Genomic DNA, 18,027 nt, shown 5'->3' on the forward strand with positions numbered 1-18,027 from the left:
GTTTGGGCGATATTCTGGCAGATTTACACCAGGATACCGCCCAAGACTTAATGAGGCCCTGTATGTTTTATGCCAATGGAAAATCACTAATTTGTATTAAAAAATACAAATATCTCTTAGTTGTGTTCCCACATATCACGCACAAACAATATTTATTCTTAAAGAAATGTTTCTTTGCATTCTGATTTTTCAAAAAAAGGGAATTTTATTCTTGATGCGATAATCTTGTGGTCAACCGACACGTGTTTCGACCCAAGGGATCATTTTCAAGGCTGGTGCGTTATTGTTCCTTGACCATTAGGTAGATTGGCTCTTGGTGGGGGGTTGGGATAGGTGGGTCCCACTCCTTGAATAGGCTGGTTTGTCAGCCTGTTACTGCTGCGAGCAATGACCCTTGTGGTGGCCCTCAAATATCTCTTGTCAAGAAACTCACACAGAATACATTTGCTGATGAATTAATGGCAATTAAAAGCAACGTGTTAAAAACATGCTAAAGGAGTTCAAGTGCCACTTTAATAAAGTAATCCAAGGGCCAGGAGAACATGCTTTTAATAATTTGTGTACGGATTATAATTGCATCGGAATAACTGCACCTTAAAATATGATGATCCAAAATTCAAGTGCCTCTGCTTACTATCCACATTACGTTCTCCTATGGGTAGTGATAATGGTTCCATGTCATTTCATCATGGGATGGTTTTTCGCAGGGTTTTTTACAGCGATTTTTAATTGTGCAAATACCATCAAATTTTGTTCAAATTATTTTTGAGGGGGTTCCGCCCAACCCCCCATTTTTAAAAAAAATCGAACATCCATGGCAGCCATTAGAAGAGAACTGGGCCTAGTGTCTCTTTTATCTATGGTCGACCAAAGTGCCATAAGATTCTACAGAAAAATAATCCTGGCGGACACGTTACCAGCATATAACATCATCAAGGATGAACTGGAAAGTGGCAAATGTAAAGCCCTTAACAGTTGGGCTGAAAATCGAAAAGAGAAGCTAACCGAAATAGCACGCACAGATTAAGTGCTTAAAGAAAATCCGGTTAGAATCAAACCAAAAATGGAAGAATGGATTGGATACATACGATTGAGAAAGCAGTAGAGAACAAACTCCTAACTCATCTCCCTCCAACGTTTAACAAATTGAAAAAAACGCTAAATTACTGTGCTAAATTTCTGGAAAAAAGCAAAAATAATTCTTTTCATGAAAGCTAGACTGAATCTACTGTTAACACAGGAAATCCTAACCATCCGGGGAGCTACAGGCAAAAAGGGATGCCGTCTATGTAAAAAGGCGGAGGTGGCGGAAACCCTGAAACAACTTGTAATAGATTGTCCTAATACCAAACAAATCAGATCTACCTACCTCTTACCTCTGATATTGAATCCATGGATGAAACAAGAAGACGACCTATGGAACAGATTAATAGCCGGAGAAACCACCAGATGGACGGTGGCTATGGTGAACTTAACTGAAATAACATTCCGGCAGATCAATGCGGTAACAACTGCACCAACGCCCTCTTAGGAAGTGGAACCTGTCCAGTGGATGAAGAAGAAGTGGGAATTGTCTGATCACCCTAGAGGTATCGGTAGATCCGGAGGAAGGTCTCTGTGAAATTTAGACTTGGACTAACCAACTGCAATGGAAACTTTGATAAAATTCAGGTGTTCCCTGAATAAACTTAAAAAAAAAAAAAAATTTGATCGGGTTTTTAGAAAAGAAATTGCAGTAAAAAACCCTGCGAAAAAACATTCCGCGAGGAAAGGACATCGTACTGTGATAAGACCATCCTTAGAAATAAGAAATATATGCACCATGCATTTTTACTCCCTAAAAAAGGGAAATGTTCCTAACAAAAATGAGAAACAATGAACATATCATTGCTTCAACCCACAAAGCTCCACTGATATTTTTTCAAATTAGTGACCAGCAGAGCAGTGGCATAGGAAGGAAGTAACTTTAATAATATTAATGCCCAATCTCAAATGGAATTTTATGGGGAAAGAACATCTTTTAATAAGCAGAAAGTATCCCTATTGGCAAAGCTAATTCTTTTTTACTCCCTGAAAAATCATTTGACTCCAAGTAGGGAGCAACATCTGATTAGAGCCCTGCTTGTCCCCCTGACATAGGGAGTGAAATGACATGGCACATAATAAAGTGTATAGTTTTGCCCACCCTTCCGCACCACAGCCTAGATAAAATTAAACAAGACCCTTACTGAGGTTTATTATGGAGCCCTGTTGAAGAAAACCACACATATATTCCTTTTAAGTTAATTGCATCAATACATCAGAGATACGAATGATTTAGTGCCTTCTTCTACAACTATGGATCCATCCTCTGTAATTCTTTGTGATCAGTTAAATAAGATGCAGGGAGATGCTGGAGACTGCACACACAGAACTCATGGTTGTATTGAAAAGCCCTCAGCAGTGTAGCATAGAAAGAAAAAGAAGGTGCCGTTGTCCGGATGGGTACTAGACTTTCCTATCCTTTAGCAAACAGCCAACATATTTCCTTCAATGTACTGCCGAAACGTCTGACCTGGTCTTTGAAATTTGCTGCTTTGTTCATCACCTGCAAGGAGTGATGCTTTCACCCATACCTTCCCCAGCCCTTGTGCTTGCCTCCAATACTAGTTGATAGAGCACTGTACAAAATGAAGGATTGTAGCAGTAAACACTCACTGGGATATTTGCAGACCCAAAATACTTTGCAAGCAAGGTATATTTAAATGCCTCAACATATGATGTGCATTTTAAGAATGTCATGACTCTGCATGTACACAATTCTTTTGCAGTGCATACAAGATTTTTTGCAACATACCCCACCTTTATATCATTGTGTGGGATTAACACAAGTGCTCAGTGAAACTGTTTTTCTATAGAAGCGAGTTACCATATAATGTGAAGGTCCATACCCAAAGAAACTCTGAACACTTGGAAATTATGCAGATTGTGTGAAAAGCATTCTCCACTCTGAATATCCGGTGCCATGATACTATGGACGAGTAATCCCAGGCATAGTCCATACCCATTATACCTTGTAGGCTAAGTAAATGATATTGCAATGTTGCTCTCTACTTATAGGGTAATGTTAGTCATGCTAAAGTAGGAGATGCTGAACATCACATTTGTCTTTTCAAATTCTTTAGAGGGCAAATTAATATTTGAGTTTCATAATGCGGTAACTTACAAGTGGGCCCCTTCAAAGCACTTGCGTGACATATGTACAAAGAAGAGGAAGTATGGGATTTGGTTACACATCCAAGTAGCCTGCTTACTTACAGTCAGTATCCGATATTTGAGCTTGTAGTTATGTTATGTTATGTTATGTTATGTTAATTGGACTTATAACACGCCAAAGCCCACGGGCATCCAGGCGCCGAAAGACAGAAGTAATACGTGAGACTCGGTGATTATCCTAGTAAAACAGAATTGTATTCAGCTGTTTGCGGAAGGCAAGATGGTCCTCTATCCTTCGTAGCTGTGGTAGGAGGGCATTCCAAGCTTGAGCACCAGGAACATGGAAAGCCCGCCCTAAACCACAAGATCTTTTTATCCATGGCAATGCCAACAGGAACACTTCAGTGGATCTTAAGCATCTCTTAGGTTGATAGATGTTAATCTTCTCCTTCAAATGTAGAGGAGCATTTCCAAAGATACATTTGTGGCATGTAGTGAGCAGTTTGAATTGGATGCAAGCTGCCACCGGGAGCCAGTGGAGTTTTTTCTGGCAGCACTAGTGGGTTCAAAGCTTTTCATCTGAAAGATGATCCGCCCAGCTGCATTTTGTATCTTCTGCAACTGTTGGATATCAGCTTTATTGGCCCCTCCCAGTAAGGCGTTACAATAGTCCACCCATGGTAGTTTCACGGCCCTTGCAAGTTTTATACCACCAATATTAGCGTGGCTACTTGTCTAAGTACCTTTAAGTGGTAGTTGGTGTTGGTAGTGCTAGCTGTGACATGTGCCTCACTATCAAGACTGTCCTCCATATAAGTGCCTAAGGTCTTGACTTGCTGCACTATTTTAATTTGAATACCTTTTATGGTAAAATAGTCATATTTTTGACTTAATTTAGATTGAGCATGCTGAGAGCCGAAGAGCATCAACTCGGTTTTAGCAGCATTTAAGCAGAGCCAGTTTGCTGACATCCATTGTTTTATGACATAGTAGGCTACAGCTAGAGTTTGTTGATCAACATCATGGTTCCCAGTTATATTCAATACCAACTGAAAATCACCTGTGTAATTACAGAAAAAAGATCCCCAGAGATTCCAGCTCAACACATAGGGGAGAATGTAAATGTTGAACAGCAAGGGAGAGAGACATGCCCCTTGGGGAACTCCACATGTTATAGTATGTGGCTCGGAGGCACAGTCACCCCAATGGACACGTGACTTGCGGCCCTCCAGAAAAGATCTAAGCCAAATGATGGCATTATTGGAGAGTCCGCCAACAGATGCCATCCTTGCAAGCAAGATTTTATGGTCCAGCAAGTCAAAGGCTGACGATAGATCCAACAGCATCAGCAGCCCTGACTTGCTGTGTTCCAGTTGACCAAGCATGTGTGTTTGTAAATCCAACAATGCTGTCTCGGTTCCATGGAAACTCCAGAAGCCTGATTGCTTTGCGTGCAATTTACCAGTATCAAGTACATAAGATTGCAGCTGTGTAGTAGATGCCTTGTCTATGAGCTTGAGGAAAAATAAAGTATTTGTGATGGGTCTTAAATCAGCCGCATCCAACGGGTCCAATCCTGGTTTTTTTTGCAGAGCGGTAACTACCACATTTTTTATCGAGTGAGGAATGGAGCCGGTATGAAAGGAAGAACTGACAAACCGACAAAGAAACGGTGCAAACTATTCTCGATGCTTCAATATATATTTAGAGGGGAACATTTCCCGAGGACAATTAGTAGGTTGCATGTTTTTTAGTAACTCCAGCATTTCAATTAAATTGTGTTCAATGAACTTAAAGTTAGACTATATAGTGTGGGTGATGCTTTTGGTTAGGCACAATGAGTAACAGAAATTCTGGCGCGTGAACGTTATTCATGTTACTACAAACATAAAACAAGTGGATGTAGGTACACGTCTGCAAACCTTTCACAGAGCCGAGAGAGGAAGAGTCAAGGTTGTCCGGCAGTATCTTACTGTACTCTCGGGCAGAAGTCAGAGGCATAAGGTGAAAGTGTGGTAGAGTCAGGTTTAGGAGTCATGGGTAGGGAGGGAATGTTTTTAGTTAATGTGTGCAGGCATATCTTGGTTAGATTCTTCTGTTCATGGAACCAGTTTTTCATATTAGTTTTTACTACTTGTGTTGTATTTTGCTGCTAGGGATTTTAGGTGCATAGTAGTGTAATGCAAATTAGCAGAATATCAAGAATAGTTGCTTATTTTAAGAGAAAGAACATTTCAGTTAATTGCTGTGTCTTGTGCCTTATTAAATCTTCTTGAATAGGTGAGAATTTTCTGCGTGCGCTGCTAAAATTCTTCTGAGCGGCATCCAGAAGGAAGCTGGGCAAGCGCACATGTGCACAGTTTAGAGGGAACATTGGTCACCGGTACCCTTACCGGTGACCGTTAACCCTTAACGCCTACCGTGTAATGAGGCCCACTATCTGGATTGCAGATGTAGCCATGCAATCCCTTAACTATCTTAGCACACACACACACTCATTTGAGCGTGAAATGCGTTGTGTGCGGGTCGTGCCTCTAGGCGTCCTGACTCTGTTTTTGCTGCTGCCTTTGAGGCTGTGTTTTTATCTTACTTTTGTATTACCCATTAAATTACACTTATGACAATTCCTACGTTTTGAGCTGCGCTATTTTTTGTTTACTTGGGCACCTTTATTCTGTCCGCGGAGAGTGCGGTTCCCCTTTCCTCTTGGTCTTTTCGATATATATATATATATATATATATATATATATATATATATATATATATATATATATATATATATATATATATATATATATGTTACAGGGCCCGCGGTAGCAGCCGTGCAGTTATGGTTAAGTTGCCCATCCAGTAGTAAGACCTCTTTTTGGGCTGCTTATAATAACTTCGGTCCCCTGGACGAATCCTCACCAAACTTTGTATAAAAAGTATATGGGCCACTCTGAATTTTCTGCCAAGTTTGGGGAGGTTTTTACATGGGGGGCAAAGTTATAGGGGGGGTCCACTTTTTTTTCCATAGACTGAATGGGCAAAAACTTTGCACATGCCTACAGGGCAAACGGCTGAACGGATTTAAACCAAATGTGTGGCAGGAGCGGGGGCTTGGTTCTGAAAGCATGCTTTTGCGTGTTTGGTGGAAATCTGACCAGTGCTTGTGTTGCAAAGAACTGAAATGTACGTCCCAAAAAATGTGTGATATCTGGCTCTGCTCCGCAGACCCATTTCCCTGTTCGCTCTGCAGACAGAAGTCTCATTGGCTTGCAGTATGCCGTGATGTCGCCGAAGATTGCACGCGGCCAGTGGTTGGCTGGAGGGAAGCATGCTGTGCGTCAACATTTTTTTGCAATCACCGCCTTGGTGTATCGGAGGACAGTGCAGCGCCAGAAGGGTCTGAAAACATAGTTTACGCCATGTGTTGGAGGGAAGAAGGGATGGAAAGGGTGTGGGAGTGGAAGTGGTTCGTCTGATATATCTAATGAGGTGGAAGAAGACGGTGGTGTGGCTGCAGTGTTCATGCATATTGTGCCAATTGGCGGGTATGTCGATAGGTGACTACCGTGTGTGGTGAATGCAGGCAGCCTTCGTTGCAGCACGATAGCTCATGCAGCGACCTCTTTGCAGCATCCTCTTTGCGTGGTGAGTGGTGGCAGGTAAATTGCTGAAGGGGAGTCCATTGCACATGACGTAATTATTGTAACATAGCATGTGCAACGTTGTGTTGTGAGTGGTAAGTCCGTAGCCCTTTCTATGCATGGCGGGAGGCTTTGCGCCGACTACTATGTGCCCTGGTTGCAAGTAGGTTTGACATTGTTGCTTTGTGTGCGTGTGGTATGTGACCATTGCACACATTGTTGGTTGCATGGGTGTCATCATTGTTAGGACATCCTACAGTGTTTACTCCATGCCTGCACCTGATGGAGTGAGCACTCGTGCAGTGCTTATGAAGCATTGGTTTTGTGCAGTTACTAGAGTGCTGAGAGGAGGGCCATTGTGGCGAAGATTTTGTGATTCGGTTGCCAGGAACACCATAGTATGTGAATGAAAGTGGGTAGGGGTGGCTGAGACAGTGTTACGTTTGTAGATTGTGGTAACTGTTGCATGTTTTGCTGTATTGCTGCTTTACGATGGGCAGGTTCGGTAGGAATGCTGGTGGCTGTGGTGTGTGTGTCGATTGTATTAGTAGGTCACGTGTTGGCATGCATGGTTGCATTACGTTGTGGTGGGTGTGTCCAAGGCCTAGAATATTGGGTGCATGGCTGAAGGCCTTCAGCAAAACCACTGCAGCAATGCAGTTTTGACTGTGCATCAGTCAGAGGGTGGTGATCTGTAAAGAATTGTCGTGGAGCACATTTTGGACGTGATAGAGTACCAGAAGTGAGCTGAAATGTGTGTATTGTTGGTTCCATGGGTGTGCCCATTGTTAGAATATGCTACATTTTTTGGTGTATGGGTGGAGATGGTGTAGGGAGAAGTCCTGCAGTGTGGCCACTGGGTGCAGTGTTTGCATACTGTCAGTGTGAAAGAGGGCATGGTTGAAGTTGAGCTTGTATGTGCTTGGATACAATGCTGTGTGCAGATTGGGTGCATTAGGGCCAATGTTGTGAAGATGTTGTGGTTAGGTTGGCAGTGACACAATAGTTTGTGAATGGAAGCTGGTAGGGGTGTTTGTGGATTGTGGTAACTGTGATATGTTATCATGGATTGCTGTGTTATGGTGTGGGGGTTGGATGGAAGTGTTGCTGGCTATGTCACGTTTATGGATTCTGGTATCTGGCAACATGTTCACATAAATGGATGCATTATATTGTGCTGGGTGTGGGCAATGCCTAGACTGTTGCGTGCATGCCAAAAGTTGTGCTGGCTGCCGCTGTGGATGTTTGTGGATGCTGAAATCGTGGATTTCTTCGCAGAAGTTTTTACTGGCGGTGCTTTGTAATGGTAAGTATGGAGTGCTGTACAGAAATGACATTGTTGAATGCAGAGGTTTTGGATGTCATTGGTGCATGCGTGTGTGGAAATTTTACAGTACCCAATGAGGCAGTGCGGGAAAAATGACAGTGGAAAGGGAAGAAGTACTGTGTGTGTTTTACTTGGCCGTGGCCCTCGCTGTAGCTGGGAAAGCACACGTGTCACATCTTGCCATTCTGAGCATGGTGGCCATGGAAATGGAACTGTGGGGATTGTCCAATCAGGTGTTCAGGGTGTGGTTGCCAGGAGGGGCGGTACCATTTTTCCCCAATACTGTGTCGTGAGGTTGGTAGACATGGAGAGACACACAGTGCTTATCGTGGGTGATACCTTTGTGCGACATCTGCACAGGTGTTGTGTGGAAAGAGGCGTTGCTGGTTATTTTGGGTTGGAAGGAGTGGACACTTTGTGGGGCAGTCAGTATGATTGCAGTTTCCACGGGATGTGGCCTCTGTCACTACTGTTGATGTTGTAGTGGTGCATTAGGGAAGTCTACATTTGGGTTACATGTCATGTGGACGTTTGCTCTGTCACCTGTGGAAGTTGCTGAATGAAGTGATGAGGATTTCTCCTACTGCTAAGGTCATTTTCTCATGCATAACACCAAGAGGAGTATGGGACCATGCCAGTGTAATGTGTCCCCAGCCAGAGGTCTGAAGGTGTTTTATAAACAGATGCATTTGTGAATGTATGCGGACTGCTGGGATGTTCTCCACCCACTATGAGATTATGAGGTTGCAAAATATGCAGTGGTTTTGTAGAAATGGCATTTATTTGACCGTCATTGGCAATGCCATTTTCTTTTACTCTGTGCAAAAAGCGTTGACCACAACTTGGTAAAAATGTGAGGAGAAGCAAACAGAAACTCATGTAAACATAAAAAACAAAAAAAGGTTGCATAAATCACGTTAAAAAAAACCTTTCAGAGCCACGACGGAAGACCCAATCCCCTACCCTGTTTGAAATTTCTTTCTGCCCCCACCCCTCACTAGCATGAAAATTGTGAGGCTTCCGCTGTACTTTCAGTATTACATGTGGCATATCCTGGGTGGCCATGTGGATGTATGTGGATGCAAAAATCTTGTGTATCGGTACATTTGAACTGTTGAACAGAACTGACAGTGTTAGATGATGATGTTTTTATATGCGATTGGTGGATGCGTGTGTCACTATTTAATTGTAGCCAATGAGGTAGTGGTGGACAGAAAATAGTAGAAAGGGAAGAAGGACTGCTCCTGCTTTACTGGTGTGTGGGCCTCGCTGTACTTGGGGAAGCGCACGTACCACAATCAACGCTTCTCACCATGGTGGCCAATGGAAATGGCACTGTATGGAATGTCCAATGAGGTCCTGAGGGTGTGGTACACAGGAAGGGCTGGTCACACTGTTTTTCATTCCTCTGCGTAGTGAGGAGGACCGACATGGAGAAACGCATTTAGTTCCTTTTGGGTGATGCCTTTGTGTTAGATCTCCACAAGTATGCCCAGGAAAGACACTTTGATTGCGATTTTGGTTTGGAATGAGTGGACGCATTGTGGTGCGCTGTCAAAGTCTGCACTTTTGGCAATATGATTGCACTTTGCAGACAAGTGGCCAGGTTTGTCCGCATGCATTTCGGTTGCATGTGTTGTTAACGTTTGTTCCATCACCTGAAGAGGTTGATGAATGCTGTGAAGAGGCTTTTTGCCACTGCCCAGGTGATGTCTCAGCCATACCACCAAGAAGAGTATGGGACTATCATCATGTATGTTGTTCACAGTCAGATGCTGGAAGGGGTCTCATCAACACAAGCATGTCATTGTGTGCCCCCTTGTGGGATGTGCTTCTGCAACAATGACATCATTAATTATCAAAATGCAGATGTTTTCCATCCAAATGGAATTTCTTTGTCCACCATTGCTGATGCTCTTTTATTTGCCCATCTGCAGGAGGCGTTGAAAACTTTACTGTATGAATATGAGGAGGAGAAGAAACCTGAAAGTGGAAATAAAGGTGTTTCTCTAGAAGCACCTAAAAACCCCCACAAAAAATGCTCTTTTGAGAGCCACCACTCATGACGCAATCTCCTACCCTGGTTGCAATTTATTCCCCCATGCCTGCACACAACTCGAAAGCCTCATCTGGGGCTTTTGAGGATGGTGGGCATTGAAATGGAACTGTGCAGGGATTGCGGAATAACGTTTCTAGGTGTGGTGTGTATGCAGAGGAGTGTTTTACAGAGCTGATAAGGTTACATCGAGAGCTTTTCAATCTGATTGGTGGATGTATATGTGACTATTAAAGAGTAGCCAATGAGGATGTGCTGCATACAACATAGTGCAAAGGGAAGAAGGACTAATTATGCTGTAGTGGGCTGTGGCCCTCGCAGTACTTGGGGAAGCGCGCGTGCCACATACTTCTGTTTTCAGCATGCTGCCCATGGAAATGGGCCAGTGGGGATTTTCGTTTCGGAAGGTGTGGTTCACAGGAACGGACATTGACACTTTTCTCCATTACTGTGCGTAGTAAGGTGGGCAGACATGGTTGCATTTACTTTGAAAGGTAATGTGGCACAGCAGATGTGGTCCGACATCAAATACAGCTCCAAAATAAAGTGGCCAGCTACTCTGTTCTGAAAAGGTACAAACACATTGCGGAAGAACTGTGGGGTGTGGCCTTTTGTAGGGGCACAGTGGAGATCTTCCATCAAGAAAACAGGACTATATTGTTCACCCAAACACATAGATGAGCAATGGCACATTGTGCAGTGTTTGTAAGAGTGTACTTTCACAATAACACGCTGTACATTGCAGTACACTGCACTTTTCCACTGTCCTAGGGTTCGCCTCCTGTCAGCAAATAAGGGCCCAGGTGCAGCGTGGTTGCGGTCGCATGATGATGTTGCAAATGTTCTCGATGGGCATGGCTGTGTGGAGGATGCATTTTGGCTGAAATAATTTGTGCCAATCTGCATAGATATCGTATGCATACCGTTGCATCTGTGGACTTATTGACAGTGTGACACAAGTGCGCCAACCTTTTGGGAGGAGCTGGGTGTTTATAAGGTGCAGCAGGTGGCATGTTTATGTGTACAGCTACCTGTAGGGCGTGGGTGGGCAGCCTCAAATAATTAAACTTTGTCACAAGTTTCTTCGCATATGCTGGAGAGGGGCAGTATCGCCAGGAAACGTTTGCTCCCACAACTACTTGTAGGTAGTTCACAAGATGTGGACATGTGGGTCGTAGGGGTGTCGTACGTATGCATTCATTGTGCTTGCTGATATGCCGGGCAGGCGCAGTGTCCCTAGGACACCTACCTTTTCCTTACATGCAGTCATTCCCACCAGTACTGTGCGCCACTGAGTCATAATGGCATTTTGCAAACAAAGGAGAAGCCACATGTGTACACTATCACAATTTCAATAGCAACATATGTGTGTACACATTCACACATACTGTTAGGAAAGGGAAGGGGTAGCACAAGTGAATATTTATTGTGGGGAATTGGGGATTTATACAAGTTGGTCGTGAGGGGATGAAGGGATTGAGGTATCATCATAAGGTCTCTGATCACACATATATTCTGGGGATGGCGGGCTGAGAAATGTGGAAGGGGTACAGATGCAGGTAGTGCAGTGCTATTTTATTTTCTCCATAATATGTCCTTGTACGTAATCTTTTAAGGCGGCAACATTTATCACCCAGTCTTCCATTTTGGCTTCCAGGATGTCCACTTTGCTACTTACAGAGTTTCTTTTCTTTTCTGTACTACCATGCTGTTGTGGAAGGGGTGTCGCTTGCGCTGCCTTGCTTTCCATTCCAATATGTTCTCTTACCATAACCATAACGTCCCTATAGACCTATTTCCATTGATTTTCATAGGTTTTTACTAGTGCAACTTTACCATAGCATCCCTTTAACAACATGTTTTCACTGATATATCTATACATATATACACATATATATGTATGTATATATATATATATATATATATATATATATATATATATATATATATATATATATATATATATATATATATGTGTTCTAATGTACATAGGGAAACATTGTGGATCTGCAGTCAGATGACTACTGTTAAGGCCAATATATGCCTTGAACTGGCCAGTTATAGGATGTTTGCCTGGGGCTGTTATACAATCGATTTGTGGTCTAAGCCTAGCATACTTCAAGGTAAGCTGATGACCTTGAATTTGGGGCTAGAGGCCCAAATTCCTTCAAGGAGTATACAGGTCTTATATATCTGCTCCCTGAGTTATACACCCAGCAAATATGGAGGACCAAAAACAAAGGAAATAGCACTGAGCCACTGCTATAACTCATGCAGGGCTATAATGCTATTAGAGGTTTCAACCAATTCAAAGCAGAATGTGGGAGCTATAGCTGGGAGGATAGCTCAGGGGAAACATGTTTGTGTTGGAAGCAAAACGATGCATAGCAACTGAGGTTTGAATCCTGGCTTGCGCTTAGAAACATGTCTCTGGTATAGTGTGTTTGCAGTGATTCCATCAACCATTTAAGGTGTATGCTCTCTGACCCAACACACTGGTAAATGGATCTGGGTCCTGTTATCCACCAGAGTTATGTTGTGGCCTTCTAGTTCCACTCTTCTATGTTGACTTTGTTAGTGTCTGTGTGTGTGAAAGGGTAGTGTGGGGGTGGGGTGGGAGGGTCAGGTAGCCTTGGTTAAGGGGGGAACCTCCTCATTAGAAAATGACACAATGGGCCTCATTACGACCATGGCGGAGTGGGTTTACGCCAGCGGTATTCGCGGCGGACCCGTCCGCCCTACTACGAGTTCCCGTAGCGCCATGGAGCCGTTTTCCGCCTGGTTTTTCCGGGCGGAGAAATCCATGGCGCTACGGGACCTTGTTGTTAATTACGCCACCGTATTTTACGGTGGCGTAATTAACGCCTTCCCCACTCCCATTATACCCTATGGGGCAAAAATGGGAATGGGGAAGGGTAAAATGGGGAATGGGGATTTACCGCCCCGCCAAGGTGGAATGGGGCGGTAAATCCGCCAACCCCCATGGCGGTATCGGCAGCTTTCCGCCGTGCTCCATGGTGCATTTTGCACCGCGATCTCCGCCAGGGTCGTAATGAGGGCCAATGTCGACATACAAGAGTTGAACTAGAACATGCTTTGTTCCCTGACTTGCCTGCGCTTTTCAATAAATCGCAAAGGTATCGTTCACCTCTGGCTATTTGAAACCGACTCGGAGGAATGTGCAATACATAGTATGGTCCGTATCAACCCTTCTGTGCATTTCCCTTCCCTCGGGATTGCAGCAGGCTGAGCTGCTTCTCTTGAACATTTTCTCTTACTTCAGGATGGTTTATATGGCCAATGCGTACACAGGCGGCCTATAAAGATATTATTGTGGGGCGGGCGCAGCCCACAGAAAATGCGCAGATATAGTTCGTGAATTGGGCAACCTGAACATTTGAAGAATCATGCATCTGACAATATGCATCGTTTGTCTTTTCTTCATCTTTTGAAATCCTTGCAAAATGGCTTAGCGGTTACAAAGAAGAACGGTAATGCAAGGATTGGATGGAAATAGTGTAGGAATGAAGCACTGTACTCTCGAGGTGTGTAATATTATACAGGGGTCTGTAATGACTTCTGCTCTGACGGAGTATTAGGGTGAGTAGTGGTCAAAGGACCTGCTCAGCACCCCCACACTTCTACACACCAACAGTGACCCCAATCACGCACGGAAAACAGACGTACCTGCTTCACCTCTTGGGGTAGCGCGGGCTGAGGGAATATACTCTCACAAGGGGTGTGAATGTGATCCAGTAACAACCCAAACAACAAAGTATCACAGTCCAAAATAAAGGGAATGTCCAGTCATGTTCTATTAAAATATATAGACTTTACTAAAAACACATCATCAATAACTAAACAGAAAAACACCATTCAACTCTCACCCCTGTGGAAAGAGTCGAGAATATGCGAGAGGTAAAAAGATGCCGCTCTCTGGATGAGAAGACAGGGGGGACAGCAAAACCTCTACCACAATGTTCTTCACAAATGATCTGTGGTTCAGTGAAACGGTGCACAAGTGACCTAACAAATCTCTAGGGCCCAACGATGGACCGGGGGGGAAGTAATGGGTTAATAGTAACTTTTCGCCTGTCTTTCGCAGCTCGACAGCATCGAACCAGGATTCAAGCTGTTGTGCGAACTGATCAAACCAAGTTTGAACCAAGTTGTGTTAGCCCAAGTAGCGAGCTGGCGTCGAGTAGGTTTGAGTGCACTGGTTCAGTTCGATTTGAAGGTGGCGTTTGATGCAGGTTGAAGTGCTCACCAGGACGAGTTCTTAGCTGGTTCGAGACATACGGTAGCAGCTGGTTAGGGTCAGCGTGTGATGGGTCAGCGTGTGATGCTCCAGAGGTTCCAGTCAAGGTATGGGGATGGTTCAAAGCTGTGATCCTGATGTTCCAGTGTGCGGTTCAACAAAGCAGCTGTTTGATGTGCAACCAGTTCGATTAATTTTGACAACTGCTGGTTATAGTCAGCGAATGACATTCAAGCAGTTTGAGACTAATTACTGCGGAGTCAGGTGCTTGTGCCTGCTCTAGCGCTTAGAAGTCTGATATAAGGATATAGCGTTATAGTAAGTCTAATAATCCATCTTTTTTAAAACAATCAAAGCACTCTAACAAATGGGAAATTTTGTCAGCAAGCAGAATCTTAATGACATGATTTTTGTTTTGTTTTTGGCGCATAAGGTGGTGCAAAGCACCATCCCAAGTCCAAAACATTGCTACACAGAAAAGAGGGAAGGGGTTATGTATAGAGGTACATCTCATTGGCATGGCAACCTGCAACACTTGTGGCATGCATTGTGCAAACTAAAGATTGCATTTTCTTTAGTTTGCCCTCCAGTATATTTACCAATGAGTGCTTCTTTAACAAGATATGCACCAATTAGGTGGTGTGTAAGGTGCATGCCAGGTTTTTGTTTCAGGCTGTGTAGGGACACTTAAGCAGCTTTAATGCCTGGACCACTTCCCTCTAATCAATAGAAAACGAAATGCCCCACATTAGAAACAGAAGACAGCATCAGGTAGGCCACTGTGTCAGGTACCGCTGGGTGTCCCTCGATGATGTCTTTGCCCTCCCGGAACTTATTGCTGGAACCACATAGGGAGTCATTCTCAAATGGGTGGAGCAGAAAATGAAAGGACAACAGTAAGGCACCCCCTGACTGCTAGACACCACCTGCCCCCCACTGCATACAGCAGTACCACCCCTCCTCTGTGCACCTCTGTATCCCCTGTTGTATATCCTTTCTGTTGTTATCTCTGAAAAGCGCTCTGTCATGCATCTGTACTGTTGTACACCTCTGTAAAGCGTGCCGTTGTGTATCTGTATTGTTGTATATCTCTGTAAAGCCTCCATTGATTCGCGTAGACAGGTCCATGCTCAATGAATACCATAACAACATAACATAATAAGGAGCATTGCTTTTACACTTCCATGTTTTGGTTGAGCTAATTTTTCTGCCTTTCCAAGGAATAGGAGGGCAGCAAAGTGAAGTTTGCATCTCCCCTTTTCTTTCCGTCTCCGTCTCGGAAGAGCACACAGCTTAACATTGGTACGAAAATGTCACGCCGGCGTAAAACCAATGGATTCCTATGGAATACGCTTTGGTTTAGAACCTGCTAAAGACCGGACTTGTTTTATTGGAACCTATTAAAAAATGCTTCCTGCAAAGCGTAATTTGCATGCAGCGTTGTTTTTTTCTCGAAAAGAGTAAAAGTGACGAGGAAAGGTGGGTTTGCCTTCATTTACTCCTCACGAATGCACTCTGCTTTTTGAGCGATCAAAGTTGCATGTACAAGCAACATGTATGTGCATTTGTTTCTTGTCCCCTGCAAGAAACCAGCATATATTCTTAAATGAACCCCATAATGTACTATTACCCAACCCAAAGGTACCTAACTTTTTTACCCCAGAAGTGTTTGAAGCTAAGTCTACACCAGAATAGAAAGCAGTGACATTTAGTGGCTCATTGGAAAGTCCTGGGGCCAGATTACAGAAACTTTGCACCGGTGCAAGTTGCACTAGAGCAACGTTTGCCCTATTTTTTAAAACAATTGGACAGATTAGGAAACAATTGCACCATAACAAGGGCAGTTTGGCAGGGTATAAGCACCAGAACAAAAATTGCCCTCTGTCAAAAAAGATTCTTGTTCACTGCACTAATGCAACAGGGCAAAGTTTGATATGCGGGTTGCAAGTTCGAATCCCAGCAAGGTTGACAGCCTTTCATCCGTCTGAGGTCATTAAAGTGAGTACCAATTTCGATTGGGTAATAATAATGTATGTAACCATGTGCTATATAAAGCGCTTTGGATCAAAGTGCTATATAATTATCAAATTATTATTATTATTATAATTGTTAGTTAATGGCAACCTGGAAGCACAATGAGCACACCTTTCTACACACCTCTCTCAATAGGGCACCAATGATGGAAAACCACTTACGTTGGTCATCAGTTTCGTCTGATGCTTCGGACAAGCCAATGACAAGAGCAGCTGCCAGCATCAACAGTGTCTTCTGTGCCATGGTGCTGCCTGGATCTCTGTCACGAGCGAGCAGTGACAGGCTGTGATAGACAGGAGTGCCGGAGGAGCACTGCTTTATACATCTGCCCTGTTTGTTTTAAATATTTGGGGAATTATTAGTCAAGGAGGATATTTGTACGGTCTCTGTAACACCCATAATTAAGGTATGGCTACAAAAGGATCTTGTGCAACCCGGGGATCGTTTCAATCAGTTATCGCGAGAGTTGTCTACGTAGGTCAGGTGCCACTGTTTGCTTAAGAACAGCTTGCACTAATGGCCTGCTCCAGATCGACCAAGGAGCCAGGGACTCATCTGTTATCTGCTTAGGAGGGACTACACTAAAAGATACTTGATTCTATTATATACATATTTGCTAAGGATTAAAACACAAGTTATTGTCACCTCATATCTTAGGCCCATTCATGCAAACACGGGTGTGCTCTACACATGGGTAGTGCAAGATATCCATGTGACTAGTTGGAACCACAGCTTGTAAGTTTGCCTCTGCCCTCTCCTTCATTTTCACTGAGGACGCAGCACTGATTACAAGGTTAGTGGTTATGGTAAAATGTCAGGTATTTCAGAATACTGCAGGTTTTACCTCTGCATATATTGTGTCGTTGTTACCAAAACTGTTTTTTTTCAGTCTGATTATGTGTGGAGGAACTGTACTCCACACACAAGCATTAGTACATGAGGTTTTCACCATGCAATATTACCGTATGTGGTAATAACGCCTATGCCCAATGAAGTCCTATGGGCTTCAAAATGGGGAAAAGTAGAAGGGTTTTGAAACATGGGAACTGGAACCTTCAAGTGACTGCCTGCTTACCACGTGTGGTAACAACAAACTTGTTGGGCAGTATTAACATGGGTAACACTGCCAGAATTGTGTTCGGGCCTTTACACGTGTTACATTGTTGGGCATTTGTATAGCACCTTTCACCATTGATATGGTCACAGTGCGCTGTGGGTTGAACGTCCTCGTGGACCGTAGTCCAGGTCAGTGGGGAAGCTAGGGTGGTAAGTAGAGCCTGTGTGCACTCACTATGTGTGCAGCTAGACCGAATTAGAATGTTTCCTATATTTGTGTTACAAAGAACCAACCCTCTACCTTGGTCGCACCATGCTGAATATGGGCAGGCAAAGCTGCGAATCAAGGGGTCACCTATAAGTGGACAATGGGCCTAATTACAATAGTGGCGGTAAGGCAACAACAGCGCTGTTGTTACCATGCCGCCACATTACGAGTTCTGCTCGCGGGTGTCGCTCCGCATGCCTG

The 18,027-nt window shown here is 43.7% G+C and overlaps 1 protein-coding gene across 1 annotated transcript in view; it reads right to left on the reverse strand.

Annotated features, from left to right (window-relative positions):
• LOC138525782 (putative gastrointestinal growth factor xP4) overlaps nt 1-16,776 on the reverse strand; it is a 51,131-nt gene extending 34,355 nt beyond the window's left edge. The window contains exon 1 of the mRNA XM_069635990.1: nt 16,664-16,776. Coding sequence (XP_069492091.1) covers nt 16,664-16,745 — 82 coding nt within the window. The 5' untranslated portion in view covers nt 16,746-16,776. The remainder of the gene's footprint in view (nt 1-16,663) is intronic.
• Nucleotides 16,777-18,027: the final 1,251 nt, after the last annotated feature.

Source organism: Ambystoma mexicanum, chromosome 7p, assembly GCF_040938575.1.
Source record: "Ambystoma mexicanum isolate Mex_15411 chromosome 7p, UKY_AmexF1_1, whole genome shotgun sequence".
NCBI lineage: Eukaryota > Metazoa > Chordata > Amphibia > Caudata > Ambystomatidae > Ambystoma > Ambystoma mexicanum.